This window comes from Sus scrofa, chromosome 13 (genome assembly GCF_000003025.6).
Source record: "Sus scrofa isolate TJ Tabasco breed Duroc chromosome 13, Sscrofa11.1, whole genome shotgun sequence".
NCBI classification, from domain to species: Eukaryota; Metazoa; Chordata; class Mammalia; order Artiodactyla; family Suidae; genus Sus; species Sus scrofa.
Genome location: NC_010455.5, coordinates 207,014,870 through 207,042,865, shown reverse-complemented (window position 1 = coordinate 207,042,865; position 27,996 = coordinate 207,014,870). Strand labels below are relative to the sequence as shown.

The following is a 27,996-nucleotide window of genomic DNA, read 5'->3' as shown; positions in this document are numbered from 1 at the left end:
CCCCGCGCGCGCGCCTGCGCAGGGCGCGTGGCCGGCAGGAGGGTCCCGGCGGCCCCGGGCGCGACCCCGTCTGGCGGCGGCGCCCGGAAGGCGCGCAGCCTCGCAGCGGGCAAGGAGCGCTGCGCTGAGACACGGGATCCGGAAACTTAACCTTAGTGTCGCCGTCAGGCCATTGCGTAACTCCGCGACGCCAAGTAGCTGGTGCCCAAGTGTCCAGTTTCTCGTCAACGCCCCCTTTTCCTGGCCCAGTTGAGTCGGGTCCGAGGGAGGCCCTGACGTCGCAGCAGTCCAGCCCCCTCCCCCTGCTGCTCTTGGCGTTTCCATTGACATTGGTCCTCTTGTCACCGAGCCCGCTGTGACACAGAAAGGCCAGGTATGAGGCCAGGTCTTTGCAGAGAAAGCGCTCTATGCCAGGGCGGGGCGGGGAGGCCAAGCTCGACGCAGGGGGCGACGCCCAGGTCTCTATCCCGGTGGGCTCGCGGGGGTGCTGGGCAGCGCTGGTGGAAGGAAGTGTGCGTTTCAGGAGCTCTGCGCAGGCGCTGCGTCTTCACGAGTGGCGCGTGCAGGCTGAGGGCCTGGGTGCTTGGCATGCAGTGATTTTTGGCCTGCGGTGTCTAAAGTTCCCCACCCTTCATTCTAGTTCCTTAGTGAGCCTCAGTGCGCTCCGTCGAAGAGGCTGTCAGCAAGCGGGTCCATTATCTGGGGTGTCCCCGGTTTTCTGCAAATCAAGCTGGGTGTTCCCAGGGTTTGGTTTTGTTTCTCCCTCTCCCTTGCAGCTCACAGAGAATGGTTTCAGCCTCACCTGCCTTCCATCCTTCCTCAGTCTTGCGAAGTAAGGGGCACGGGCTGTGTACATCCTCCAGAATTCAAACTGGATTGTGAGAGAAGTGGGTATCCCTCTGTTCAGGCTTGACAGGGCAGAGGAATATTCTGGTGGCCTTTGGCCTTTAAAACACAAGCTTGACATGAAAGGTAAGAATTATGGGTCCCAGAGTTCCTGCTATGGCACAGTGGGTTAACACTGACTGCAGCGGCTCAGGTTGCTGAGGAGCTGCGGGTTCGATCTGGGGCCAGCACAGTGGGTTAAAGCATCTGGTGTGGCTGCAGCTATGGCACAGGTTGCAGCTGTGGCTCAGATTCAGTCCCTGGCCTGGGAACATCCATATGTGGCAGGTGTGGCCATGAAAAAGAGAGAGAGAGATACTAATTCTTCTGTGGATCCAAACAGAAAACTTAAGGGAATATCAGTGAAAGTGGCCCATTTTTTTAAATCTTTTTTTTTTAGGGTGGCACCCAAGACATAGCCCAGGCAAGGGGGTTCCCAGGCTAGGGGTTAAACTGGAGCCATAGCCCCAGCCTACGCCACAGCCACAGCAATGCCATATCCGAGCCACGTCTGGGACCTACAGCACAGCTCACAGCAATGCCGGATCCTTAACCCACTGAGTGAAGCCAGGGATCGAACCTGCAACCTCACGGATACTAGTGGGGTTCTCAAGCCACTGAGCCACAGTGGAACTCCAAAGTAGCCAGTTTAACCAAGACTTCCTGGGAAGAAAGTCCTTTATAGAATTCCACGCCTCTGGGGCAGAATTACCGACACCCTGTGACCAGCTGGCCTGTTGGTATGCTTCCTTATATCTTGTTCCACTTGTCAGTGGTATTTGTCCACGTGCAGCAGGAGGTGTTGCCGTCACACAGATGCTGCCTTGTTCTGCCAGGAGATACCCTGGGCCGTTCTAGTATCCGTTACTACACTGGCTAAGGAATCACCAGCATCTTAACCTAGAGACTAGGGTTTGGGCCAGTTCCTCCACCAAGGCTGTTAGATTTCAAAGGGGTGACAGGCACCCCCTCCCTGTGGCACTCCTGAGACAGGCTGGGACCTGGGACGTAGGGCTGCCGTGCTTGCCCCAGACAAAGTCCTCTAGCAACAAAATACAAAGAAGCCATAAGCGACAAAAAAGAGCTGCATGCGTGTGCAGCTGGGGCAAATTAAGGGTGACAAGATAGAAAAAGGCCAAAACCCAACTGCCACTTACAAAGAGTCGGGAGCAAAAATGCGTCACAGCAAAAGCAGGGCACCACACACGCCCAGCATATACCACCTGCAACGGGGTGGCCAAACCACCGAAGCTGCCCCTCTGGCCCCACCCCTCATAAGGAACCTGCTCTCCCCCCACCCCCAGTCCCCCAGGGAGCAGGGAAAGGACTGACTCTTGTTTTCTCTCCTTCCGTCCTGGCTGCAGCAGGAGCTCTGAATGAAGCCTTTCCTAAATGTCTTGCTGGCTCCTGGTCCATTGCTCCTGCCTGGGAAGACCTAGAGCCCTGGTGGGAGTTCCCGGCGTGGCGCAGCGGAAACAAATCCGACTAAGAACCATGAGGTCGCCGGTTTGATCCCTGGCCTCACTCAGTGGGTTAAGGATCCGGCATTGCGGTGAGTTGTGGAGTAGGTGGCAGACATGGCTTGGATCCTGCGTGGCTGTGGCTGTGGTGTAGGCTGGCAGCTGTGGCTCTGATTCGACCCCTAGCCTGGGAACCTCCATCTGCCGCGGGTGCGGCCCTAAAAAGCCAAACAAAGTAAAAAGAAAAGGAAAAGAAAGAGCCCTGGTGTAGACTGTCAGACCAGAGCTGCGCGTGTGCCTGGGGTCACCAAGCCTGGGACCCGTTCTGTCGTGTCCGCTGTCCTGGGTGAAAGGACTTATCTCAGGGTGGACGTGATCCTGACCTCTTTGAGTCAGGCCCCAACAGAGGACCTTCTGCGCCGTGTCACTCTGGCCCGTGGAGGTGTCACGGACCTGGGTTCTTGGCCTTCCTGGAGAACTCGCTGGAATGGGTCAAATTCCTTGCACTGTCATGAGCCTTACTTCAAACTGTTGGAGCCTAGAAGGCGAAATGAACCAGAAGGCTAAACAAACAAGGGCCATGAAGGAGAAGCCCAGCCTTGGAAGGGCCGAGAAAGTGAAGGGACCCGGCTAACTTTTGGGGAGGGGGCTTCCTTGACTGGGGTGCAGACAAGAGGTGACGTCTCCCACGCCAAGAAGCCCTGCTGCTTGGGCGTCTGTTTCGTTCGTCTCAGGGTGGAGTGTCACAGGTTCCTCTGCCTTTAGAATGGAAGGCCTGGACCTGTGGCCCCAAAAAGCCTCAGTCGCGGGGTCACAACGGCAGGGACAATGACGGCGAAATAGAGCCCCGTAAAGCGGTACGACGGGGAGGAGAAGGTTCGTAATAAGATGAAGACCTCCTGCTGGAAAGTTCCGTACACCTTGTGGGGTCCCAGAGACCGGATCTCAGTTCCCCGCCCACAGCGAGTAGTGAGCGTGGGCGGGCCACTGTGGGAGCCAGGTGGCTCTTGCCGAATGTTCTTGAGGCTGGTTTCTCCCGGGAAGAGGTGTGGACGTCTCTGCGACAGGAAGGCCTGCCATCCGTACAGACCCCCCTGTTCTGCTGACAGATAAGCCAGGGCCAGTGGGTTGTCAGCTACACCCTAACCAGGCAATCCAGAACCTTCTTTCTGTCAGTTAGTAGGAGGGTTAGCGGGCTCGTTGGCTATGACGGTGAGCGTGCAGGACGAGTTCCGAAGGACGTGCGGGTGGGCGGCCACCCCCCAGCCCGTGACGAGAGGGACCTGAGGAGACAGGCCTCTCCGGCCAGCTGGGTCAGGGCAGGTCTCGAGGTGACCGGGAGCCGCGGGGATGAGCCAGGCGGGTGTGCGGGTTCGTTGGAGGACGGGTGCAGGGGCGGCTCATCCAGGTCCAGCGGGCACGGTGGGGGCGGGCACGTCCCCCAGCCACATCCCCAGCACGCTCCGTCCATGTGCGTCCTGCCAACGGCTCCCGGGTGGACCCTTCCTCCGCTGGGCAGCGGGCTGGGGCTTGAGCGCACACCGGCGAGTGGAGCTCCGGCTTGGGGGCGTCGGAGGACACTGGGGTGCTTCCGTGTCGGTTCTCCGTCCCCACATTCGTTTCCTTTGACACGGCCGCACCTGCGGCACATGGAGGTTCCCAGGTTAGCGGCTGAACCGGAGCTGCAGCGCCGGCTTACACCCCAGCTCACGGCAGCGCCGGTCCCTGACCCCTGCACCAGGCCAGGGGTCGAACCTGCAACCTCGTGGATCCTCGTCGGGTCCGCTGAGCCGTGATGGGAGCTGCCTCCCTACAGCATTTCTCTCAACGCTCCGCTGCCCTGCTGCCGGTTTTCTCAGGCCCGGGCTGATGGGAGCAGCCACGAAGCTCAACAGCCTCAGCCCTCCTCTGCCTCTGTCCCGTCCGCGGCTGGCCGGACAGCCCCCCAGGCTCGAGTCGCTCGGACTCTGGCCTCCTCCGCCCCGCGGGCTGAATGCCAGGTCCTTACTGACCAGGGCGGCAGCTTGGCCCACCCCGTAAAAGATTTCGGCCAAGCTGCCGAGGAAAGTGGTTTTCCTCTGAGCACCCGAGGCTCGGCGTGGAGACGCAGACACAAGTGCTGGCCCCCCGGGCTGAGGGCAGCGCTCAGCGGCCCTCGAGAGCCAGGAGAGCAAGCGGGCAGTAGTGACCCCGACCCACCGAGCACGCCAGTTGTCTCGCGAGTGGACGGGCGCATCCGAGGGCGGAGAGCAAATAGTGGTGCAGGTGCCCAGCCTGCCGTCAATGGCGTGCCTGTCCTTCCGAACCGGAGCTTCGGGTCTCGGAGAAGCTCGGGGACGCGGGGTTCTCAGGCTGCCCAGGGCGGCTTGGGTCTCAGAGGAAAAGCAGTAAGTTCACAGGCACGGCCGGGACATGTGCCTTCAGGTTCCCATAACGCCTCAGTGGGGACACATGCACCAGCCGGGGACTCCCTGGCCTTTCCTGTCTCGGGGTCTCATCCGGCCGTCGGAAGGACCCTCCTTGGGGAGCAGCCGGTCAGCAGCAGGCTCATCTTTTTTTTTTTTTTTTTTTTTCTGTATTTTGTCTTTTTAGGCCGCACCGGTGGCATATGGGGGTTCCCAGGCTAGGGGTCAAATTGGAGCTGTAGCTGCCGGCCTATACCACAGCCACAGCAACATCCAAGCCGTGTCTGCGACCTAACCCACAGCTCCCGGCAATATCAGATCTTTAACCCACTGAGCGAGGCCAGGGATTGAACCTGCATCCTCGTAGATACTAGTCAGATTCGTTTCCACTGAGCCATGAAGGGCAGTCCCTTTTTTTAGCTTTTTAGGGCCACACCTGCAGCACATGGAGGCTCCCAGGTTAGGGGTCGAATTGGAGCTGCAGCTGCCGGCCTACACCACAGCCACGGCAACGCAGGATCCGAGCCGAGGCTGCCACCTACCCCTCAGCTCACGGCAACGCCAGATCCTCAACCCACTGAGTGAGGCCAGGAATGCTCACAGATGCTGGTCGGGTTTGTGACCCACTGAGCCACGACGAGAAGCCCCAGCGTTTCTTCAGGCTGTGACCAGCCTGTCCCGCTTTTCCTGGACCGAGGTACCCAGATGATTAGAGGTGGTATGCTAATTTCTAGGGCTGGGTGACCTTTGCGGTGAGCAAGCCTCCACTGTCACTCTGGAGGTGACGGGGTAACCCCAACCTAGGGGCGAGCTCCCTCAGAAGCGCCTTAGCCCCTCCGCTGCCCTTTCTGGCCTGTGGGGAAGGCCTCTACCCGCCCGGTAAGAGTATCAACAAAGACCAGCACGTATTTGAAGCCCTGGGAAGAGGGCGCCTGGCTGAAATCTTCCTGCCGGGCCTCCCCCGGCCAAGCCCCATGTGGATGCACTGGGCAAACAAAATGGGGGCTGAGGCTGTCCCTAGACGGGGGCGCAGAGGGCACGGGCTCAGGTGACGCACCTGACTGTGTCTGGAAGCCCCTTCCCTGTGAAAAGCCGGAAGACCGTTGTAGACGCGGCCTCTGCCCGGATGGAGACTCAGGCAGCCCTTCCATCCCCCACTGGCCAGCGGGGGGCGGGGGGGGGTGGCCGCCTCTGCTCCAGGGGCCACCAGCCGCCTGTGCCCTCACCTCCCCCTCTGTCTCGAGCCAGGTCTCTTCAGAAGCTGAAGCCTGGAGTTCCTGCTGTGGTGCAATGGGACTGGTGGCGCCTTGGGAGCGCTGGGACGCAGGTTTGATCCCTGGCCCGGCCCAGCAGGTTAAAAATCTGGTGTTGCCACAGCTGCAGCTTACGTGGTAACCACAGCTGGAATCTGATCCCTGGCCTAGGAACTCCATAGGCCATGGGGTGGCCCAAAAAGGAAAAACAAAAAAAGCAGCTGAGTCTCCCTGAGTAGCACATGGGAGGGGTAGGGGCTGGAATCAAGGCCATTTCTGCCGTGGGCATCAGGGCTGCTCTCCCCGCTTCTGGATCCGCCCTGTGGTTCCCTTGGGCACTTGGGGAGGGTCCCCTTTGCTCCCCGCGGCCGAGAATAACTGCTGCTTGTTTTGGCCTTTGAGCCGCTTCTGCTGCGAGATGTAGAGCCCCGGGCGGTGTTTCACGGGGAAGGCCTTGCGTTTGAAGCCCTCTGACCTTCCAGGAAGCTGCCTAGCACCAAGAGCACGGCAGGCATCTCTTGTGTCTGTGTATCCACGCGTCATTTTTCCTCCCCTGAGCGGAGGTCAGCGGCTGGGTCTGGGCGGCGAAGGTTTTGCTTCGGCGACATCGAGAGCGCTCCCACTTGGCCCCTGCCCGGACTCGGTCTTCAGGGAAACCGCGGCCGCCTGCAGACCGTTCCCGCTCAGGGTTCCCACGGCCTGGTCGTCAGGTCAGACCCGCAGGCACAATGCTGGTCGGGGCAGGAATCCGGGGCTTTCGGCATCGGTGCGGCGGGGCCGCAGCAAGTTCTGAGGGGTCCCTCTGGGCAGCCAAGGAGTAGAGTCTGGTGCTGGTAAGGGGCCTCCTGTTGGCCAGGGGTGGCCTTTCATCTCCAGAATCCCTTGTGCCTGCTGTGGGGCCTGGACCTCCAGCGTCTTCGTTTCTTCTACGAATAAAGCAGTGGCAGCTTCCGCCCGGAGGCAGCCAGGCCGACGTCCAGCCGGGAATCAGGCTGGAGAACTCCCCCCAGCTTTTGCACAAGGACCCCCAGGCCTGGCCCAGCTTTTCAGACACATGGGGGCTGAACAGTTTTTCGGGGGGAGGGGGAGCCCCAGAGCCAGAGTTCCATGAGGGCCTGTTTGATAAGACTGGGAGCCTGCGTGTTCTTCAGGCCAAAGCAATGGTTTTGTGTCCGGGCCTCTGGTGACTGCACACGGGGGCTTAGCCTGGATCCTGGAATCCAGATTCTGCAAAATCCCGCCACGACCAAGAAGGTAGTGAGAGGGCTCTTGGTCTTCGCGACACTTAGCCCCAGTGTAGCCTGTTTTCCGTCTGGGGTAACAGTCTGCTTCCAGCGTTTATGGTAAACCCCAGGCATTTAACTTTTTGCTTCGAAACGTGTGCCTTTTTCTGGGAAACCCTTAGCCCTGGACCCCAAGGAAGCTAAGGACGTCAAGGGTGCTCTGACCCGAGGCCTCTGTCGTGGGGCTGCGTGTTAACGTGTCACCACGCACTGCAGAGCAGTCCCTCCCAGGTGTATTGCCCTTGCTGCTTTTCCGAGGGCCTGGGCGGACAGCGCGGGCCGTCCTGAGGTCCCGGGGCGCTGCCGTCTGGGTCACCACTGCATTTGGCCTGGGGCTGGTCCACTGGGAGGCAAAGAGCCTTGTGTTGAGGGATGGGCTGATGCACAAGTAAACCACCAGGCGTCTCCGGGAACCTGGACGGATCCACGCAGGGCTGGCCACAGAGGATGTGTGGGGACCGGCTTCAGCTACTGCTCTGAGGTCCCGCACCCTCCGATGTCCCCGTTGGCGTAACACCTGGCCGCACAGGAGCACTGCACGGAGCCGGGCAGGGCACCAACAGGCCGTGTCTAAAGAATTTATCTAAAGGGCTGCAAACCTTTTCCCGTTTCGCCTCCAGCTTAAGGTGGGATGACTGGCTTCGGGCCCAGAGGCTCATTTTTACAGGTTGGGCATTTGCAGTCTTCCCAGGACTCCTGCTCCTGTGTGTGTTCACTGCTCGTCGTGGCCCCCGTTCTTCCGGCCGGGCCGAGTCAAGATGAGGGGCTGCTCAGCGCCTCTTAACCGTAACATGGTCCCCAGGGGCCCAGGTGTCTCCCGGTAGTGGGGTGGATGCTCAGGCACAGCTGAAGAGCTGGCAGGCGAGGGGCCGGTGAAGTGACAGGCACCAGGTGTCCCTTCAACACCGGCCACTGTCCAGCTTTTGGAGGAGAGAGGCCCAGCGCGAGACACAGGACAGAGAAGAGTGGCTCCTATGTCGACTGTCTCACCTGTGATGCCGAGGACCAGCCGGGGCTCCTCCGTGGAGACAGACACACGGAGGTTCCCAGGCTCGGGGTCCAATCGGAGCTGTAGCTACCGGCCTACACCACAGCCACAGCAACGCCAGATGCGAGCCGCGTCTGCGACCTACGTGGATGCCAGCCAGATTCCTTAACGGCTGAGCCATGACGGGAACTCCCCCAGGGCTTTCGGTTTGTTTTTAGGGCCGCACCCACGGCACAAGGAGGTTCCCAGGCTAGGGGCTGAATTGGAGATACAGCTGCCGGCCTACACCATAACCATAGCCACACAGGATCCGAGCCGCATCTGTGACATACACCGCAGCCCACAGCAACACCAGATCCTTAACCCACTGAGTGGGGCCAGGGATCGAACCTGCGTCCTCGTGGATCCTAGTGGAGTTTGTTACCACTGAGCCGTGACGGAACCTCCTCCCCGGGCCTGTGACTACAGGAGCTGCACAGGGAAGCCGGCGGTACAGATCCAAGTGCACGATGGTACTGCATTCAGACCCACTTCCCTCCGTTCTCCAGCTTCACGAAGGCCAGGCAGCAGGCAGCGTGCCAGTCGAGTCTGAGGCTGAGTCTGCCCTTTTCCAGGCTGTCTCCTTAGCAGCTTTCCCAGCTTTCAAGGCTGCAGTCCAGGAGTCTCTCCGGCTTGGGAGGATTTTCCCGTCGCGTAACCTGCAACCCGGCGCCCCTGGGGATGAAGTCCAGAGAACCGAGCCATTTCCCAGGCGGCCTAGTCGGGAGGGGGCCGGAGTGTCCCTGACTCCCCTCACCTGATGGGGTTTCAAGCATCCCCCACGCTCCCATCATCCAGCCACACCTTGGTCCACCCAGTCCCTCGTGCCAGGGCCTCACGGCAGGGGACGTTTGTGCCAGTGTTGCCAAGACTCTCCTTGAGGGGGACCTGTTGTTTACAAAGCGTGGGCCCCCATGATGCTGGGGTGTATTCCTGAGACCGAGCATCTCGAACGCCCAGAACGTGGGCCACTGGGAAGGGGCCAGCCCACCAGGCGGCCTGCGACAGTGTGTGGGCAGCCGAGGCCTTGAGTAAAGAGGCCCCGACTGTAAAGAGGGTCCCTTGGAGAAACGGGGGGTGGGCGCAACGCCAAACGCCCTGGGGTCGGGACCTGAGGGCCCAGGGCTGGGTCCCACAGGGGCTTCTAGACATCGCATTAGGTGAGACCGGACACAAGACCGAACCCTCCCCCGGGCTGGAGCCACAGTGGAGCTGGGCCAGCCTGAAGGCCCATCTGACCCAGCACGGCCAGGCTGCGCGGCGTCCCCTCCAAGCTTCACACACCACTGAGCCTGTGCGTTGAGGGTCTCTCTGGGAAGCTCCAGGGCCTGTGAGGCCCTCCAGGGGGAGCCCAAAGTCAAAAGAGCTTCAATTAGAATTTGACGTCTGGGAGGTCCATCAAAAATATCAAAAAAAATTTGTTTTTTTTTTCCCCCCTTTTCCGGGCCATACCTACACCATATGTAAGTTCCCAAGCTAGGAGTCCAATTGGAGCTGCAGGTGCTGGCCTAGGCCACAGCCACGCGATTTGAGCCACGCCTGCGACCTACACCACAGCTCACGGCAACGCCGGATCCTCAACCCACTGAGCAGGGCCAGGGATCAAGCCTGAGTCCTCGTGGGTACTAGTTGGGTTCGTAACCCACTGAGCCACAGCGGAAAGTCCCTCAAAGTTTTAAACACCAGATGGGCTCATGGGTTGCTGTGAAACAATACTTAGTCCTTGAGCTGAGGTGAAGAAAAAAAAAAATTCAAAAACAAGTACAGATCACTTAAAGGTACAGAAATGCACTTGATCAAAAAGCAGCAACCCAGGATTTCCCTGGATCCAGTCGATCTCTGGCCTTGGTCAGTGAATTAAGGATCCTGCCTTGGGAGTTCCCTTCGTGGCTCAGCGGTTAACGAACCCGACTAGGACCCATGAGGACGCAGGTTCGATCCCTGGCCTCGCTCAGTGGGTTAAGGACCCAGCGCTGCCATGAGCTGTGGTGTAGGTCACAGATGTGGCGTGGCTATGGCTGTGGCTGTGGCGGAGGCCAGTGGCTACAGCAGATTCCACCCCTGGCCTGGGAACTTCTATATCCGGCAGGCATGGCTGTTAAAAAAAGGAGCATCTCGTGAAAGCTTGGTCTCTCATAAGAGACCAAGTCTTGCATCAGCCTTATTCTTAATCAAACCCACTTACCTATTTGTTTAAACCAAACTTAAGAGTCCTGACCACACAGAAACTTCTTTTCCCAGCGTTCCTTGTCTGCCCACCTTCTGTGGCCATGCTATTTTGTCCCTTACTCTTGCCCATTCAGAAACCAGCGGCTTCGGGACAAAGTCACCTTCTTGCCTTTAACGAGACGTGTTTCCCTCCCTCACGCCTTCTTTACTGAACACCCGGAGCCCGCCTCCCTGAGCAGCACCACGAACTCTTTTCCCAGCATCCCCAGGGCCGTGGAGAGCATCTCCAGGTCGGCCCCAAACAGCGTCACTTCCTCTCGGAAGAAGACGGAGGGAGGTCAACTCAGACCTGCCCAGCGGTTAACGTCCCCATACCGCGTCCTCCTTGAAATGGCCTGGAGAGCCTATCACTTAATGGGGTTTCAAGTTACCAGAACTTGGAGGGATTACTTTAGGTGGGTATTTCTAAAACATAACTGTTCCTACAGAATTACCCAAAAGCTCCTACCTCAGTCATATTTACTCGAAAACTCCATCGCTCTAGGTTGTTAGCCTTGCTGGCAGATTTTACAACACAAACAGTATTACTGACTTTTAGTCACCCCGGGCACAACGAAGGCACTACCCTTACTGTTGCGGTTCTAAAGACAGGTCTTTGTTAACTACAAACGCAGGCTCAAGCTAGCCTCAACACCAGATGGCTTTTTGGGCTGCACCTGCAGCATGCAGAAGTTCCCGGGCCAGGTGTCGACACCGCACCACAGCAGCAACTGGAGCCACAGCTGTGGCCATGCCAGGCCCTTCACCTGCTGAGCCACCAGGGAACTCCACTTTAATACCAGCTAAGAATTCAATATTGAATATTCCCCAGATCACATGAACCTGAAAACTATTCTGGTGGGTTTCTTTTACATTTCTGAGACTTTATGTAAGTGCTAAGTTCCCATTGAGCCAATTAAATACAGCTCCTTTACAAGCTGGTTTTCACAGAAGACCCAGAAACCTCCCAGTCTTGTTAATTTCAAAAGGCCTCTCTCGGTTCCCCTGGGTCTGGGAGTTGGATCAGATGGTTCCCAGGAGCCCCGGGAGAGCAGTCGTCCTGCAGAGGCGGAGGAGGGAAGGGCAAGCCCCTCTCCCCCTTGCTTTTTCTCTTTCGGCTGCCCCACAGCTCACGGAGTTCCCAGGCCAGGGATCAGATCCAAGCCGCAGTTGCGAACTACACCACAGCTGTGGCAGCACCGGATCCTTTAACCACTGGGCTGGGTTGGGGATCAAACCCGTGTCCTGACGCTGCAGGAAGTTCTTGGGCCAGGAATTGAACCTACACCACAGCAGTGGCAAGGGTGGGTTCTTAACCCCTAGGCCACTGGGTACCCAGGGAACTCCATTCTTTGCCCCACCCCCAACTTTCCGCTCTTTAAAACCCCACAGGTATTTAATCCAAGGCCGGACTGTCTGTACCCCAAGGCCTCAGTGCCCTGTGGTGCCGTTTCAGCAGATCTGCGCCCAGGAGAGGACACTGGAGCTGCGTGAGGCCCTATCCAGATGCAGGAGAGGAGACTCAGGAAAAGGGTGACACTGCCTGGATGAGGGACCGAGGCCCCGGGGCCAGGAAGGCAGACTGAGCAAACGTGGTGACACTGAAACAAGGTTCAGGCAGCTGCTTGTCACCCACGGGAAAGCTGCTAGGTGGTCCCCAAGGCTCCCAGATCCTCTCCCAGAGAGGGGACAAGCACCCCATGTCAGGCACCACGTGACCTGTCGGACCTGGGTTCTGGGCCTCCTTTACCTGGGCGTCTGCTGTAGCGGGGAAGCGGGGGCAAAAAGGCGCAGCAGGTCCCGCGCTCCCTGCTCCTTGGATGGGGCGGGTCCAGGGGTCCGGGGCGGTGGCTTAGGTCTGCCCACCCCCTTGGTGGTGTGCACAGGGGCCCGTATGCCCTGCTTTTGCGCTGGGCTCTTCAGAAGCGGCAGCAGGTTCTAGGGTTTGGGTCCACGTTTACCCTGACCGCACAGACACACAGCTGCTTTTAGTCCCTTGTGGTTTCTGTGCAACTGCTGCTCCAGGAGACGTCTGTCCGGGTGCGAGCACTGCAGCCACGTGTCCCTGGTCCTGGCCTGTCTCAGGAGACCAGGTTCAGTTTAGAAGTAAAGGGAAGCGTTACTCTTTGATCTGAGAACATAGGGGTGTGGGCTCGTGCTTGACAGCGCTGTTCCGCCAAGGCTGTGGGCGCTGAGGGTGCAGGCCTGCCGCTCTCAGAGCCCCAGACCGAGGGGCTGGGCGCAGCCCCTCCCCACAGCGCCGCCACATCTCCAGGCGTCACACGCAGCCTCCAGTGCACGGCTTGCCACGCCGGCGCGCCAGGCGGGGGCTTTGTGCCAGAAGTTCTGCCCTGCTGGTGGGTGGGAGGCCCTGCACGCGGCCCCACAGGCTGTGAAACTAGGCTGCGCATAAAAGGCCAGAACCTGTCACCTGGATTCCATCGCACGTGCCCCAGGAGCACCGTGGGCTCTGACAGGCCACTTCCTTTAGGCAGCTGGCTCTCCGGGCCACCAACAGAAGTCCTGGCGGTGGACGGATCACCCTCCGTGTCTCTGCAGCGACAAAGGGGCTGGCACCGAAGAGGAGCTGGTGGCGCGAGGGACACGAGGGCCCAGCTCGTGACTCCTAAGCCACAGGCCTGTCTGGAGAACGGTCACGCTGGCTTGCGCTCTGGCCCCCACCCCCCGCACGACAGTCACATCCCAGACGTGCCACAGCCCTTCACCCTCAGGGGTCAGACTTCACCCGCACGCACACACTGGAAAAACCCCCTCTTCATCCCTGAACTTATCGTCCAAACTTTACATTAAAAATATAAAAACTCTCACTCAAAGCTTGAGTCTATACATGAGGGCCCTTGGCCTCGGCCAGGCGTGTCCCACGCAGCCAGCTCCTGGGGACAGGACACTTGTGTGCTGACTCTGCGGCCAAGTTTGCTTCTTAGAGCGAAGCAGGTCCCCATGACACCAGGAGACACGCTCCTGCTCCAGGCCACCTGCTGCTGGGGTCCCGGCAGGTCCCAGCTGGCCCCACGGGGTTCTGAAGGCAGCCCGATCTATGGGCGCAGCCCGTCGGCGTCCCCAGGCCCCGCCCCGAGCAGGTGCAGGCTCTCGTCGTCCTCGTCAGACCCGTCCGCTTCCTCTTCGCTGCCCGGCGCTTCCGAGGCGCGTTTCAGGCCCCGCTGCTGGGAGACGGCCAGCGCGAACCGGAGGCTATAGCGGTTCCAGTCGCACCTGAGGGAAGCGCGCAGGCGTCACGTCCTCCGGCCCATCGACGGCCCCGCTCACGCCCCTTCCACCTCCCGTGGGACCCCTGAGCTCCCCCACCGCCCCTGCCCTGGGAATCTGGCTCCCCCTCCCTGCCCGGAGCAGCTGAGGCCTCAAGGGCCTAAGCAGAAGGCTCCCTGTCCTGGCAGGTCCCGAGTGGCTGAGGAAGGAGGCTGGAGCGTCCCTCGCCCCTGCTGGCCTGACCCCGGGGGTCTCACGGAGGGAGCCTTGCAGGCTGCATCCAGACCCAGGCAGCCAGGCAGCGGGGCAACAGGCACCCCAACACCGGGACCCTGGTCCCCATAGCCAATGACACAGCCGCAGCCCTGGCGCGGGACTGTCCGTGACGGTGAGAGCCCGCCCGCCTGCCGCCCGTCGCGACATACAGCTTGGAGAGGCCGTCGAAGTGGCGCTGGATGCTCTTCTGGAGGAACTGAACCGCCGGCAGCAGCGTCCCCGCCCTGGAGGAGACGGCCCTTAGCGCGGGCGGCCCCCCAGAGGCCACCCTGGCGCCGCGTCTGCACCCAGAGCAGCCGCCCCAGCGCACGGGACGCCCGCGCACCTGGCCTTGAGCTTCTGCCCGTGCGCCATGAGCAGCTTCTGCGCCCACACGAGGTAGAACTCCAGATGGTGCGACACCTCCAGGGACGAAGCCAGAAACTCCAGCACCTTCTCCACGTACAGGTCCGGCAGGGAGGAGCTGACGACCTCGACTGGGAGGAGGAAGCCAAGCCAGCTGGCACCTGCTGGGGACCCGCCCCCCCGCCCCCCCACCCCGGGCCCGAGGCTCACCCTCGTCCCAGGGCACCGACTCCAGGGCCTCCTGCAGCAGCTTCCTCTCGTTGAGCCGGAAGGCCATCAGAATCGCCCGGGTGAAGTCCCGCTGGCGCAGCGCCGCCCGGACGCGTGCGGGGGTGACACTGGTGTCCAGCTCAAACGGGTCAAAGAGCATCCGGGCGTCGAGGGAGTAGATGAGGAGCCCCTCGGTGGTGGTGGCCGCCCAGCAGCGCCCTGCGGACGGAGCGGTCACGACGAAGACTCGCGACCTGCGTCCCCACCCTCCCGCGCTCTCTGAAGAGCAGGCATGGAACTCGTTCCCGGGGTCCCGGATGTCAGCGCGTGAAGGGAGCACACGGGCCACTGCTGGGCTCCCCTCCAGAGCCCCGGGCCCGTGTTTACACACCCCTCCTTGAACCCAGCCAGCACGCTCTCCCAAAAAGGCAGCCGCTCCAGCTTTGCAGGCATCTCAGCGCCACCAGGGAGCCAGGACGACACACAGGCAGACGCGTGTGCTGCACGCGTGCACGCCGTCAAACCTGTCGCTTGGGCCGCGGTCCTCAGCCCTGGCTGACGCAGCCGTGCGATGACAGGCCCAGCCTGCCCCCTTAGCCTCTGTCACTGAACCCGGGCGGCAGATCAACCTGTCCGGCTCAGGGCCTCGAGGGCCAGTCTCGGGGGGGAGGGGGAGGGAGAGCAAAACTCCTGACACACACGAGGCCGCCTCCGCCTCCTGGGCCGTCCCGACGGGCACCGGGAAAGGTGCTCAGGGCAGGTACCCCTCACTGCCTCCAGCCCCGCGCGGGTTGAGATCCCAGCCTCCTCCGAAAGGACAGGTGACCACGTCTTACCAGGGGACGGCAGTGCCCAGAGCCGGCCAGAGGCTCCGTGCCGACCTTGCCCCGGGAGCAGCGCGACAGGGGGGCAGGCCTGGAAGCCCCCGGGGCCCCCCCGCCCCCCGCGCCGAGGTCCCGGGCTCACCGGTGGGAGAGAAGCGGAGCGAAGTCACCCTGATCTCGGGTTTGAAGTGGCGAGAGCTCATGTCACCTGGGAACAAGGAACACCCGGTCACAGTGCGGCCCGTCCCTCGCCACGCTCCCCGCGAGGGGAGGGCCCCCAAGGCCCCATGGGGGCGGCAGCCCTGCGCCCTCCGCCGCCGGCCTCAGCTGCTGCTTTGCGGGCACCGCTGGCTTCCACGGCTTCCAGGCCGGCACCCGGCTCGTCTGGTCAGGGAAGCGCTTCCACCCAGCCCCTCGGCCTCGTGACACCGGTCTTCCCTGCTGCCCACCTGGGGACGAGCCCAAGGCCCAGGCTGGGCACTGGCCAGGCAGCCCAGGCGCTCACAGGGGGGCCTCCCGCGTGGCCTGAGTTCTTGGCCGTCAGTGGCTGTTGCCCCAACTAGAGTAAAACCACTGCTGCCGGGAAAAGCGGTGGCGAGCCGCGCCCACGGCGGCCTGGCCAGCGCTCGGGGGCACCCTCCGCTCACCCTTCTTTACACCCGGCAGCGGGATGGCGACCCCAGCCTCCTCCGCCGCGTCTTGGTCGATGAGCGCCAGGTTGCCAAACTCTGTCATTTTCCTTCGGTTCAAAAATTCCTAAAACCGTTCAAGCAACAACAACAACAACAACAACCCTCCACTGTAAACCAACCATAATGGAAAAAATAAAAATCCTTGAAACAAAAACAAAAACATTCCTAAAGGGCAAAACCTGGGCCGTCTTCCGGTCAGAGGCACAGGGAGGACACACGTCTGCCACCTCCCGCTGGTGCCACCAACGGGGGGGCGGGAGGACCCCTGCCTGGAAGGCACCGGGACACACGGGGCCCGACACGGGACAGCTGGGCCCTTTCCGGCAGAGCCTCCCCTCAGCGCCCGCTGCCAGCCCCGCGGCGGTCGGATCCCCTAACCTGCCGTCGAAGGCCACGTGGGAGCCTCTGCTGCCACCTGTCACGGCCCACCCCGGCCACGCGTCCCCTGGATGTGACGAGGACACCCCCGCCCCGGGAAACCTTGGGGGGTGGGCTCGCGGCCACACACACAAGCCCCTTGCTGCAGGCGGGACACCTGCCCAGAGGCCCCCAGGCGCCCAGGCGGGGGTCCACGCTGCTGAACCCCTGGCGCCGCTCACCTCCATGGCGTCCAGGGAGAGGTTGCCGGAGATCTCGAACCTCTTCCTGAGAATCTGCTCCCTGACGTGGTAGATGCACACGAACTTGGACCTCCCTCCTGCCAGGACGCTCTGGCCGTCTGCCGAGTAGCACAGCGCGGTGAAGGCCCTGGGCGGACGGGGCGCGGACGCCGTCAGCACCCAGAGGGCAAGCGGCACCCTCCCGCTCCGGCCCAACTGCAGGACGTGCCCCCTGCGACCCCGCAGGCCAGGCCCCCCGACGCCCACTCCTCCGAGCAGCCCCAGCCCCCGGCCTGGCAGAGGGCGGCAACGTGGCTGCGTCCGGGCGCTTCCCCGCACAGGTCAGAGCCGAGCCGGGGCCCCTCTGCCCGCCACCCTGGCAGGGTGACCAGCGGCCAGGCACAGGCCGCGCTGCTGGCCCCCGGGACTGAGACTGTGACCCTGGATCTGGCGGCGGATTCCTGGATGCGACCCTGAGAGCACAAGCAGCAGAAGAAAAGACACATTCCCTTCCTCAAAATCAAAGACTTCTGAGCTTCGAAACACCCTCGAGAACGTGGAGCCGAGCCTCAAGAGAGGAGAAGGTATTTGCCATGAACCTCTGGGACGAGGGTCTGGCATCGTGCGTGTACAGAGAACGCCTGCCTCGCAGGGACAGACTGCGGACAGCCCGCTGACACCGGCACACGCCCCGGAGGCAGGGCTCTCTGACGCCACCACAGTGGCCCGTGAGCCGCCGAACATCCAGGCTCAGGAAATGCAACCCCAAACCTTGAGGCACAAACTCACGTCCCCCAGAACAGCTGTGATTTCAAAACCACTCAGCGGACACTCACCAACAAAAGAAAAGTCAAAAACCACACGGTCACCTCAACCGACGCAGAAAAGGCATCTGGCAAAGTCCAACATCTATTCGTGATCAAAATTCTTAACCAAAGTGGGTACAGAGGGGACACACCTTCACGTGACGACAAACCCACAGCCAATAGAACACTCAATGGAGAAAAGCTGAAAGCCTTCCCGCTAAAATCTGCAACAAGACAAGGGCCCACGTTCACAGCTGTGATTCGACATAGTATTGGAAGTCCTGGCCACAGCAATCAGACAACCTAAAGAAATAAAAGGTATAGAAACTGGAAGAGAAGAGGTAACACTGTCACCGCATGCAGAGGACATGCTGCTACACACAGAAAACCCTAAGGGCTCAACCCAAAAACGAACTGGAACTGGTCAACAAATTCAGCACAGTAGCAGGATATAAGATTAACGTTCAGAAATCAGTCACATTTCTGTACACTAACAATGAAATATTAGAAAAGGAATACAAAAAGCACAATACCTTTTAAAACTGCACTCCCAAAAAATCAAATACCTGGGAATACACCTGACCAAGGAGGTGAAAGACTGACATGCTGAGAACTACAAAACATTCATCAAGGAAATTAAAGAAGATGTAAAGAAATGGAAAGCTATTCCATGCTCCTGGGTTGCAAAAATGAATATTGTAAAAATGGCCATACTACCCAAAGCCATCTACAGATTCCATGCAATCCCTACCAAATTACCCATGACATTTTTCACAGAACTAGAACTAACCATCCAAAAATTTATATGGGACCACAGAAGACCCAGAATTGCCAAAGCACTTCTGAGGACCAAAAGCCAAGCAGGAGGCATGACTCTCCCAGACTTCAGGCGACATTACAAAGCCACAGTCATCAAGACAGTGTGGTACTGGTACCAAGACAGACAGACAGACCAATGGAACAGAACAGAGAAGCCAGAAATAAACCCCAACACCTATGATCAACTAATCTTTGACAAAGGAGGCAAGAGCATAAACTGGGAAAAGGACAGTCTCTTCAGCAAGGATTGCTGGGAAACCTGGACAGCTTCACGCAAATCAGTGAAACTAGAACACACCCTCACAACGCGCACAAAAATAAACTCAAAATGGCTGAAAGACTTAAACGTAAGACAAGGCACCACTAAACTCCTAGAAGAGAACACAGGCAAAGCATTTTCTCATATCAACTTTACAATGTTTTCTCAGGTCAGTCTCCCAAAGCAACAGAAATGAAAGCAAAAATAAACCAATGGGACCTAATCAAACCGACAAGCTTTTGCACAGCAAAAGAAATTATAAAAAAAACAAAAAAACAAGTTACAGAATGGGATAAAATAGTTTCAAACGATGCAATGGACAAGGGCTTAATCTCTAAAATATACAAACAACTTAAACAACTCAACAGCAAAAAAGCCAACGACCCAATGCAAAAATGGGCAAAAGACCTGAATAGACATTTCTCCAAGGAAGATATACAGATGGTCAACAGGCACATGAAAAAATGCTCAACATCCCTAATTACTAGAGAAATTCAAATCAAAGCTACCACGAGATACCACCTCACACCAGTCAGAATGGCCGTCATTCATAAGTCCACAAATAACAAGTGCTAGAGAGGGTGTGGAGAAAAGGGAACCCTCCTGCACTGTTGGTGGGACTGTAAGCTGGTACAGCCACTATGGAGAACAGTGTGAAGGTACCTTAGAAACCTATACATAGAACCACCATACGACCCCGCAATCCCACTCTTGGACATCTATCCGGACAAAAGTTTCCTTGAAAAACACACACGCACCCGCATGTTCATTGCAGCACTATTCACAACAGCCAGGACACGGAAACAACCCAAATATCCATCGACAGATGACTGGATGAGGAAGATGTGATGTGTATACACAATGGAATACTACTCGGCCATAAAAAAGAACGAAATAACGCCATTTGCAGCAACATGGGCGGACCTAGAGAATCTCATACTAGGTGAAGTACGTCAGAAAGAGAAAGACAAATACCACATGATGTCACTCACATCTGGTATCTAATGTACAGCACAGATGAACCTTTCCACAGAAAAGAAACTCATGGACTTGGAGAACAGACTTGCGGTTGCCAAGGGGGAGGGGAGGGAGTGGGAACTTGGGGTTCACGGATGCAGACGGTTGCCTTTGGAATGGATTATCCAGGAGATCCTGCTGTGCAGCCCTGGGAGCTACGTCTCGTCACTTATGACGGAGCAGGATCACGGGAGAAAAACAACGTGTACACATGTGTGTGCCTGGGTCACCTCGCCGTGCAGGAGAAAACTGACAGAACACTGTAAACCAGCTACAAAGAACAAGATAAAAATTATTAAAAAGAAGAGAAAAAAAAAACTCAGTCGGCAGAGAGCTGGTGCTGACGTGGCGGGGACAGAAGAATGGCACAGGCTCTTTGCAAGGCCGTCTGGCGGGTGCCCAGCAGGTCCACGGCCAGGATGTGCCGAGACCCGAGAACAGGGCACAGACCCAGGCCTCGGGCTGCGGGGCTGGGAAACTTGTTAATCCCAGATGCCCGCTGCGTCGGGGAGGAGCAGCCCCTGGGTGCGGGGCCGCGGCCGGCACTCACTTTCCCTTGGCCGAGTGCTTGGCAGTGATCTTGTCCAGCTCTTTCCTGCCCGACTTGAGGTCGTGCCTGCCCTCGATGGAGCCCGTCTGCACGGCGTTCTCGGGATCCCAGAAGGTGATCTGCGAGTTCAGGGTGGCCACAGCCAGCTCTGCGCCGTCGGGGCGAAAGGTCACGGCCAGAGCTGAGGAGAGATGCGGGTCAGGGCCGAGGAAGACCCTGGGCTGCGGCCGACAGGCCCCCTGGCGCTGCCCTCGACCCGCTTCAATCCAGGCGCAGTGGCACCCTGAAGGCCCCGCCAGGGTGTGTGTGTGTGGGGGGGGGGTCACAGGCAGAACAACAACAGACTAGCCGGAGGCAGGGCGGGAAGCAGGGAACAGCACAGACACCGCCAGCCCCGGGCAGCTGGGTCTCTGCTGGGACCCACCAGCGCTGCGGCCACAGGCAAGCGCCGGCGCGGCCAAGAAGTGCGCCTGCGGCCCGGCCATGCGCCTGCTGTCGGCTCTGGGACCAGGCCCCCGCCCGCTAGGCCGTCAGGCTGCTCACCGTCGGAGGTCAGGGCCAGCGTCTCCGTGGTCCTCCAGCTGTCCGCCATGTCCCACAGGCGCACTGTCCTGTCCCAGGAGGCGCTGGCCAGCACCGACTTCGTGGGGTTAAAGCAAAGACCACTGATGGGCCCCTCGTGGCCGGAGAGCACCTGCAGGGGTCAGAGAAGAGCTGAAGACGCGAGGCCCTCGGGCCGTCCTGGGCCGGACGTGCCTGCTACAGGCTGGTGGGCAGCGGGCCCTGGGCCGTGGAGAGGGCACCAGCGCGTCCTGGTGAGGGCCGCGGAGAGGGCTGCCCGGGAAGCGCCGAGCTAGGTGCTGCCCGTCCCGGGATGTGGCCTCCTTCCCCGGAGCCCGGCCCCCAGGATCCGCGGCCCTTACGTCAAGGAGCCTGCCCGTCTGCATGGACCAGATGAAGATCTCGAAGGAGTCCTGGGCGCCCGCAGCAACCACCTCCCCGCTGGTGTCCACGGCCACGCAGGAGAACTGGGTGGGGCGCGGGGACGTGAAGGTGCGGAAGTTCCGGTACCTGCGGACGAGGGCGGGGCGGTGGGCGCGGCGGGGGGAGGGTCCCGGACCCCAGCCCCGCCCTCGGCCCAGCGCGCAAGCGCACGCACACGGGGAGCTGCCTCCCCGCAGGAAGGTCACCTGTGAAGGTCAAAGGCGCGCACGGTCCCGTCCATAGAAGAGGTCACGATGACGTAGCCGGTGGCGGTGAAGGTCACGCCGGTGACGCCGCTCGAGTGCTCGGTGAAAGTGATGAAGCAGAAGCCACTGAGGGTGTTCCACACCTTGACCTGGGGGCAGACCGCGGCTCAGGACCCCCGCGCGGGCACCCGCGAGAGCGAGGGCTGGGGCTGGGGGGGAGCGAGCGCTCGTCCACGTCAGGCAGAGACCCCCGGCTGCTCAGGGGGAAGGGGACGCCCAGAGCCTCTGCGGCCAGGCCGGCAAGCCCTGCAGAGGCCGACGGGGCGCCCGGGCTGAGCCACCACCCCCACCCCCCGTCGGGCCCCCAGGCACAGGCCCCACCTTGCCGTCGTCCCCGCCGGTCACGATGTACTGCCCATCGGGGGAGTAGGCCAGGGACACCATGCTGTTGAAGTGGCCCTGCTGCTTGAGCACGTAGGACTCGCTCTGCCACTCCCACACCAGCAGCTGGCCCAGGCCTGCGGGCACACGGGCACCCGCTCCTGACACCCGCCCGCCGTCTCCGCCTGAGGGTGGTGCCCGCCCCCGCCCCCGCCCCCGCCCCTCTCCGGACGAGGAGACCCAGCACGGAGATGCCGAGCAGTCCCGCCCCCACCAACCCGGCGCCAACCTGAGCACCCAAAGGCGATCCAGTCCCCGGAGCTGTTGATGGCCACGGACGCCACCCTCTGGTCCGAGATGCTGAGGAGGAAGGCCGCGCTCGGTCAGCACAGCACGGGCCCCGTGCCCACCCCGGGCCGCAAGGACAGGGCCAGGCCTCCCCACCCAGGCACCAGACGTAAAGGGTTCACCCAGGGCACCGGAAAACCCAGAGCCGCAAACCGCACGTTCAGACCGCACAGCTGCGCGGTCTTGTGCAGCCGGCGCCGTGGCGTTCTCCCGTTTCAAAAATGCCAGAGGAACCCGAAAGCCGAAAACAAAAACGACGCCATCTCCATGCAGGGCCAAAGCTCCCTGTGCCAGGGGCCGGGGGGCAACACTCCGACCCCCCAATCCAGGCGGACGGGGACAGGCGACCAGGACACTGTCTGTGCCTGGGCGCCACCGCAGAGCAGGGGCTGACCTCAGGGAGTGGATGAGGTTGAACTCCGGGAGCTCGTGAAGGTGGAACATTCCGGAAGCAAAACCGGTGACCAAGAGATGGACCTTCTTGTGATACGCTGCGGCCGTCAGGTTGTTAAAATCGCCTTCTTTATTAAAAAAGTACCTAAATAGACAGGGGCCCCCGGACGTGTGGGAGGGGGGCCGAAGCGGCCCCCCCACCCCGCCCCGGGGCACACGCAGCCGCCGCCGCCGCCACCGAGACCCCCTCCCCGCAGCTCTGGTCCCAGGCCCAGCCTGCCCCGGCCGCCGGAGCCGCCTCCGCGGGGCCACACCTACTTGGCCAGCCGCGAGTATCTGACTTTCCCCTGCTGCTCCTCGGCGGCCGGCGCCGCCTTCCCGCGGACGGCCCTCTCCTCCTCCTCGTTGTCCTCCTCGTCCTCGTCCCCCTCCCTCCGCTGCAGGTCCGCCCTCCAGCCCGAGGGGGCTTTCAGCCTCAGGCCCGCAGGGGGGGTGTCACACTGCCACACACACAGGGCCCCGTCCTGGCTGAGCGTGTACACCTGCGAGGAGATGACAAACGGGGACCCTGAGCCCTGCCCCCGCTGGCGCCCCCGCTGGCTCCCCCGCGACAAGCAAGCTCCGTTTGCACCCCACGCCTGTCCCCGGTTCCCACACGTCCCCAGGGGACCCGGGAGTGGCCAGCAGGGAGGGCCTAGCGCCCCCACCCAAGGCGGTGACCGGGGACGTACGTCCAGGCTGTCGGCCTCGAAGAAGCAGGCCACGATGGCGTCCCTGTGGCCTCCCAGCGCGTAGTAGATGAGGTTGTCCCAGCGCTCGGCCCCGAACACCCACGTGGACATGTCTTTGCTCCCGACCACGAAGCACCTGGACGGAAAACACAGCTCGTCCTGGGGCTCGCGGCTGAGCGCAGGGTCCCCGGGCACAGGGGAGATGCCCAGGGTGACAGGCGGGGCTGGGTCAGGTTAGCGCGTGCCCTGCGCACGTCTCCTGGGACCAGAAGCCTCGGTCCCTCGGGGCAGGGTGGGGGCGGAGAGCCCAGAGCCACCACTGAGCCCATCGGGTGCTGCAGGAACTCTGCTCCTCGCGCCTCCCTGACCATCCTCCACCCCCGCGGGGGGGCCCGACATGGGACCGGGTGCCACCAAGGAAGGGCAGGAAGGCTTGGCGGCCTGCAGACCCGCCCCCGGGGAGGGCGCTCCTGTCCCGGCACTGGCCCAGGATGTGTGAGAAGAGCTGCTCTGATGAACAAAGCGGCTGCCACCAGCAGCCTCCCCTCTCGCCCCCCAAAGGACGCAGGGCAGCAAAGAAGAGGCCAGCAGCTCTCGGCGCCTCGGGAGAGCTGGGCAGGGCAGTGGGGAGAGGATGCGGCCAGAGCTCCACACTGGGGCTCTGGTGCGGGGGCGTCCGCACTGAGGGCCGGGCTCTGTTCCACCTTCCAGAAACATGTGCAGGCAGATGAGGCGCTGACACGACGTGGGGAGGGCAGTGCTGGGACGAGTCCCCCGTGCTCCCCGAGGTGCCCCTGGGCCCACGACCCCAGGCCTCACTTGGAGTCGTCCGTCCAGTCGATGCACGTGGTCTCATCGTAGGGCCCAAAGTAAGTTTTGTCCAGGACGAAGGCGTTGAACTCGCGCCGCCTCCCCGGGGCGTGGTACAGCTGAGCGCCGTTCCCTTTTGTGACCACAAATTTCCTGCCGCAGAGACGGGCGCCGTCAATGTCCAGCACCAGGGAGGGTGCGCGAGGGGCCGCGGACCAGCTCAGAGCCCAGAGAGGCCGGTTCCTCCCCCCTACCTCCAGGGGACAGTCCCCGGGCCCCGCTACTCCTCCGCCCCGGAGCAGGGCCCCTGCAGCCCTTCCTGCTGGCCGGGGGGCAGCGGCCAGGCTCAGACGGCCCTGGGGGCGCGGAGAGGAAGACACGGACGGGCCCGTGACAGGAGCCAAGGCGCAGCCACTGGCCAGACGCCCCCGTGGGGTTTCCCAGGGTGGCCGTGGGCGGGGGCTGACGGCAGACATCTGGCCTGCCCCTCTTCGGTACAGCTGCCCGCCTGCAGCCCCGGGTCTGGCCACACCTTGCTCACTGTGGATGCAGAGGCCGGGGTCAGGGGTCAGCGCCGCCCGGGCGGAGGCCCTCCAAGGCCGCTCTTGCTTGGGACAGTGTTGGACAAGCACCTCGAGCCTCCCGCTCAAGGGGTCACAAGCCCTGCGGGAGCCGGTGAGCACTCTGCTCAGGGACCACCTGCCACCAAGACCAGGCACTGGCAGGGGCTCCGTGGTGCCAGCCTAGCCCTCCAGGTCCCCGCCCCGGCCCGCAGGCGCTCACCTGCCGTCGGGGGAGAAGGCGACGCTGTGCACGGCGCCCTTGAAGTGGAAGTGGTGGAGCACGGATCTGCAGACCAGGCTGACCAGCAGCGCGTCGCCCCCTGCGGGAAGGGAGAGCCGGTCCCGCACACCGCCACCATGCCGCCGCGGGCAGCAGGCCCCCGGAAAGCGCAGCCCAGGCGCATGAAGCCTGGCCCCCGTGGTGCCAACGGCACACAGCCAGGCCCCGCACAGCCGCCCCGTCCCAAGCCCACCAGGGCCGCAGACACGGAAGAAAGCAGGGAGAGGCCCGCTCGGACCGCGGCCCCGGGGTCTCGACGCACTGCTGGCCTCCAGTCAGCCGGATGCCCGCTGTGCCTGTCCCCACTCACCACCCCGCGCCCCCTTCTCTCCGCCAAGGGCGGTTACCTTCATCGACAATGATGGCCAGGCGGCCATCGGGCGACAGGCCCACACACTTGATGTTGTACCGCGTGGCCAGGGGCAGAGTGTCCGACTTGTTGCTGGGAGACAAAACCGGGGCTCAGCAGCTGGTCTCCAGACGCCAAGCTGGAAGGCGGGGCCGGCCTTGGAGCAGCAGCCCCCTCTTCCCCACCCCCGACCGAGAGGAAGAGGAAATAAGATGATAAAAGCTCGCGAGACACGTAAAATCCTTAAAACCGGGCTGTGCCCGTGTCAGCTTCGCTTCTGGGACCTCATCCCGAGAGGACCCTGCCAACACACAGCCAGGAGACGGGAACAAGCCAGCGGTCCCCAGGAGACTGGGTGACAACGAGAGCACAGCTGGTAGAGTGTGGAAAAACACGCAAAAATGGAAAGAAACAACTAACCACTGGGTCACGTCCTACGTTTGTTCTCTCGTGTTCCAATTTAAACCCGGCCATCCTGTGGTCGGGACTCAAGAGCCCTGGTCAGGTGTCCCCCAGACTAAGTGAGGATGCCAGTAGGACTGCGCCCACGGCTGGCTCTGGGCGCGCCCTGCCCGTTGGGGAAGTACTCGAGAAAATGGCACACACTATTGTCCCATCTTACAGACAGGGCAACTGAGGCCTGCGGAGACCCAGGCAGCCTCTGCAACAGGAGGCTCTCGCTCAGGCTGCACCCATCTGGGAAGTGGTGACGGCGAGCAGAGCTCTGCGCTTGCTCGGAAGCGCCCACGGCTGATCCCGGCGAGCACGCTGGCCGGGCGGCCCTCCAGCCCCAGACGTTTCAGCCAAATACACGTCATTTTCTACAATGAAGGCAACGTCAGCGGCCAACACACGGGGTTCGGCGGAGAGACTAGCAGGAAGAAAGCAGGGACCACACCCCCACCGCTGCCTGTCCACGCGCCTGGGCCCCGAGCCCTCTGTTGGGCTGCCTTGGGCAGTCAGAGAGCGGCGAGGCTGCCAAACACCGTGCTTCTGCCTGGAAACTGGAACCGTCGCTGCTGTCGGGGCGTTTAGCATACTTACTTTTTAAGGTCAAACACAGTGACTCTATTTCCCACGGGACTGATGAGGGAATTCCCATCACACGTAAAATTTAAGTTTCCACACCGGTAGACCGTCCCCAGCAAATTGGAAAACTGGCGAGAGAACAAAGCTGTCTCAACACACACAAGATACAACTCCCGGAAAAGGGCTACGTGAGGCCTCTGGTCAAGGAGGTGGTGCAGAAGCAGAGCCCCCGCCCGGGCTCTGACCATCCCCAGGGTCCCTCCAGTCACCCCCGGGGGCACTTCCTGGGTACCTCTGTGGCCCAGCTGAGCACAGAGGAGTGAGCCCAATCCCCAGGGAACCCGAGCCCCCGCTGAGGTGGGTGAGGGGCCCCGAGTGAGGGGAAACCTCCAGAGGGGTGGAGAGAACCCGACCCAAGTGCATGAGAAAAGCTGTGACGGTGGAAGGCACCCCAAGCACATCCCTGGTTCAAGGCTCCCTGAACAGGGTGACCAGCAAGCAGACCAGTCATTCACTCAACCTTCATCCCTGAGCGCTGGCCGGAGACAGCGCAGGGGCAGGTCCCCACCCTCACGTTCCATGCCCCCCAGCCCAGCCACGGAGAGAGCAGGGATGAGGAGGGGGTGGACCCCAGGGGCATGGGAGGGTGGTCAGCGAAGGACCAGAGGGACAAGGACCATCGGGACCCGTAGGCAGGCAGGGCCCGGGAACCCCAAGGAGGCCACAGGGAGGAGCCTGGTCAGCAGAAAAGGTTTTAAGCAGAGGCAAAGCATGAGAGACCCTCGTTTTTGGAAGGCCACGCTGGTTACCATGGGAGCAAGAGGGGATGCGGGCGCCAGCGAGGCTTTGGCGCTGCCCCCCAACACAAGACGATGCTACCGGAATGAGAGACGACACAAGGGACCGGAGCTGGACAGGGGAGGAGCGCTCTGAGCAGGAAGACCAGAGGCGCCCTGGGTGTGGGGCCGAACTGCTGGAGGCCTGCGCCGAGCCAGGGCCAGGCCAGGCCTGGAAGGAGCTGGGGCCCGAAGGAAGATGGAAGAGGAAAGGCAAAGGCCGGAGGCCGCGGCTCTGCGGAGGAACAAGCCCTCAGGGCCGTGGCAGCCGCGCGCGGAGCCGCGCAAACGCCCAGGGCTCCGCAACCACGGGTGGCCCGCTGTGCCGAGCGTCAGGGGACCTGCGGAAGATGCACCCGCCCCCCGCGTCCTCCCAGGGCGCTCGCGGTGGCCTCGGGGCGCCAGGGCTTCTGCCCGGGTTGGCTTCCGCTGTCCGGCTCGGAGCTCAGCCGGACCCTCCCGCAGGCTCCTGCTCCTCCAGCCCGCCGCTCCGTCCCCGTCCGAGGCGCTGCGGCCCCAGCCCGCCCAGGCCCGGCTCTCTGGCCCCACAGGGTAGCCTCGAGCGGCGACCCCACGGGGACCCCCGGCTGAGGACCCCGCAACCCCCCGGCCCGCGCTTACCCGGTAAGCGAACTTCATCTTGGCCGCCACACGTGTGTTGCTTGCAGCCTCTGCCCCCCGCCCTCCGGCCGACAGCAATCACTTCCGGGGCGCGAGCGCAGCTCCGTGCCACTGCGCCCCCGGCGGCCCGGAGGAGCGGCGCCCCAGCCCCTGGCCCCGCCCCGAGGCGTGGCTCCCAGCCCCTGGCTCCGCCCCTGAGGCGTGGCTCTCAGCCCACCCGCCGCGATTCTGGTGGGTCCTCCTTCGCTTGGGCTGGATTCGCCCTGCTGCTGTGACAAACCATTTAGGCAACTTGTAGAGTGAGAAGTGACCCCATGCT

At 61.7% G+C, this 27,996-nt stretch overlaps 1 protein-coding gene and 1 long non-coding RNA gene across 3 annotated transcripts; one reads left to right on the top strand and one right to left on the bottom strand.

Annotated features, from left to right (window-relative positions):
• LOC102157424 lies at positions 4-13,347 on the top strand. The gene is made up of 3 exons (XR_299371.3): positions 4-373; positions 777-972; positions 2,250-13,347. It is a non-coding gene; the product is annotated as an uncharacterized LOC102157424 (long non-coding RNA).
• Positions 11,114-27,819, bottom strand: PWP2 (PWP2 periodic tryptophan protein homolog (yeast)). Of its 2 annotated transcripts, XM_021071080.1 has the most exons (21): positions 27,678-27,819; positions 26,236-26,348; positions 25,190-25,284; positions 24,783-24,882; positions 24,009-24,152; positions 23,190-23,325; positions 22,777-23,000; positions 22,460-22,603; positions 22,007-22,077; positions 21,718-21,854; positions 21,337-21,485; positions 21,070-21,217; positions 20,690-20,840; positions 20,147-20,327; positions 16,696-16,843; positions 16,052-16,160; positions 15,547-15,612; positions 14,581-14,799; positions 14,351-14,501; positions 14,175-14,249; positions 11,114-13,755 (listed from the first exon to the last, which is right to left on the bottom strand). In XM_021071080.1, the coding sequence occupies exons 1-21, from the start codon at positions 27,693-27,695 to the stop codon at positions 13,578-13,580; spliced, it is 2,757 nt and encodes a 918-aa protein (XP_020926739.1). In that variant the 5' UTR covers positions 27,696-27,819; the 3' UTR covers positions 11,114-13,577. The 2 variants fall into 2 exon arrangements, with proteins under 2 accessions (XP_020926739.1, XP_020926738.1); XM_021071079.1 differs by lacking the exon at positions 27,678-27,819 and having other exon boundaries at positions 26,236-27,600.

Bases quoted from the DNA above. Each gene is read 5' to 3' on its own strand.
- PWP2 (XM_021071079.1), bottom strand. From the start codon at position 26,681: ATGTGCTTGGGGTGCCTTCCACCGTCACAGCTTTTCTCATGCACTTGG. The intron at 22,604-22,776 runs GTAGGTGTGGCC...CTGTCTATTTAG, and splicing joins AGATACTCGCGGCTGGCCAA to GTACTTTTTTAATAAAGAAG. The intron at 20,328-20,689 runs GTGAGCAGCCTG...ATCTCTCCTCAG, and splicing joins GCTGGCCCTGACCTCCGACG to CTCTGGCCGTGACCTTTCGC.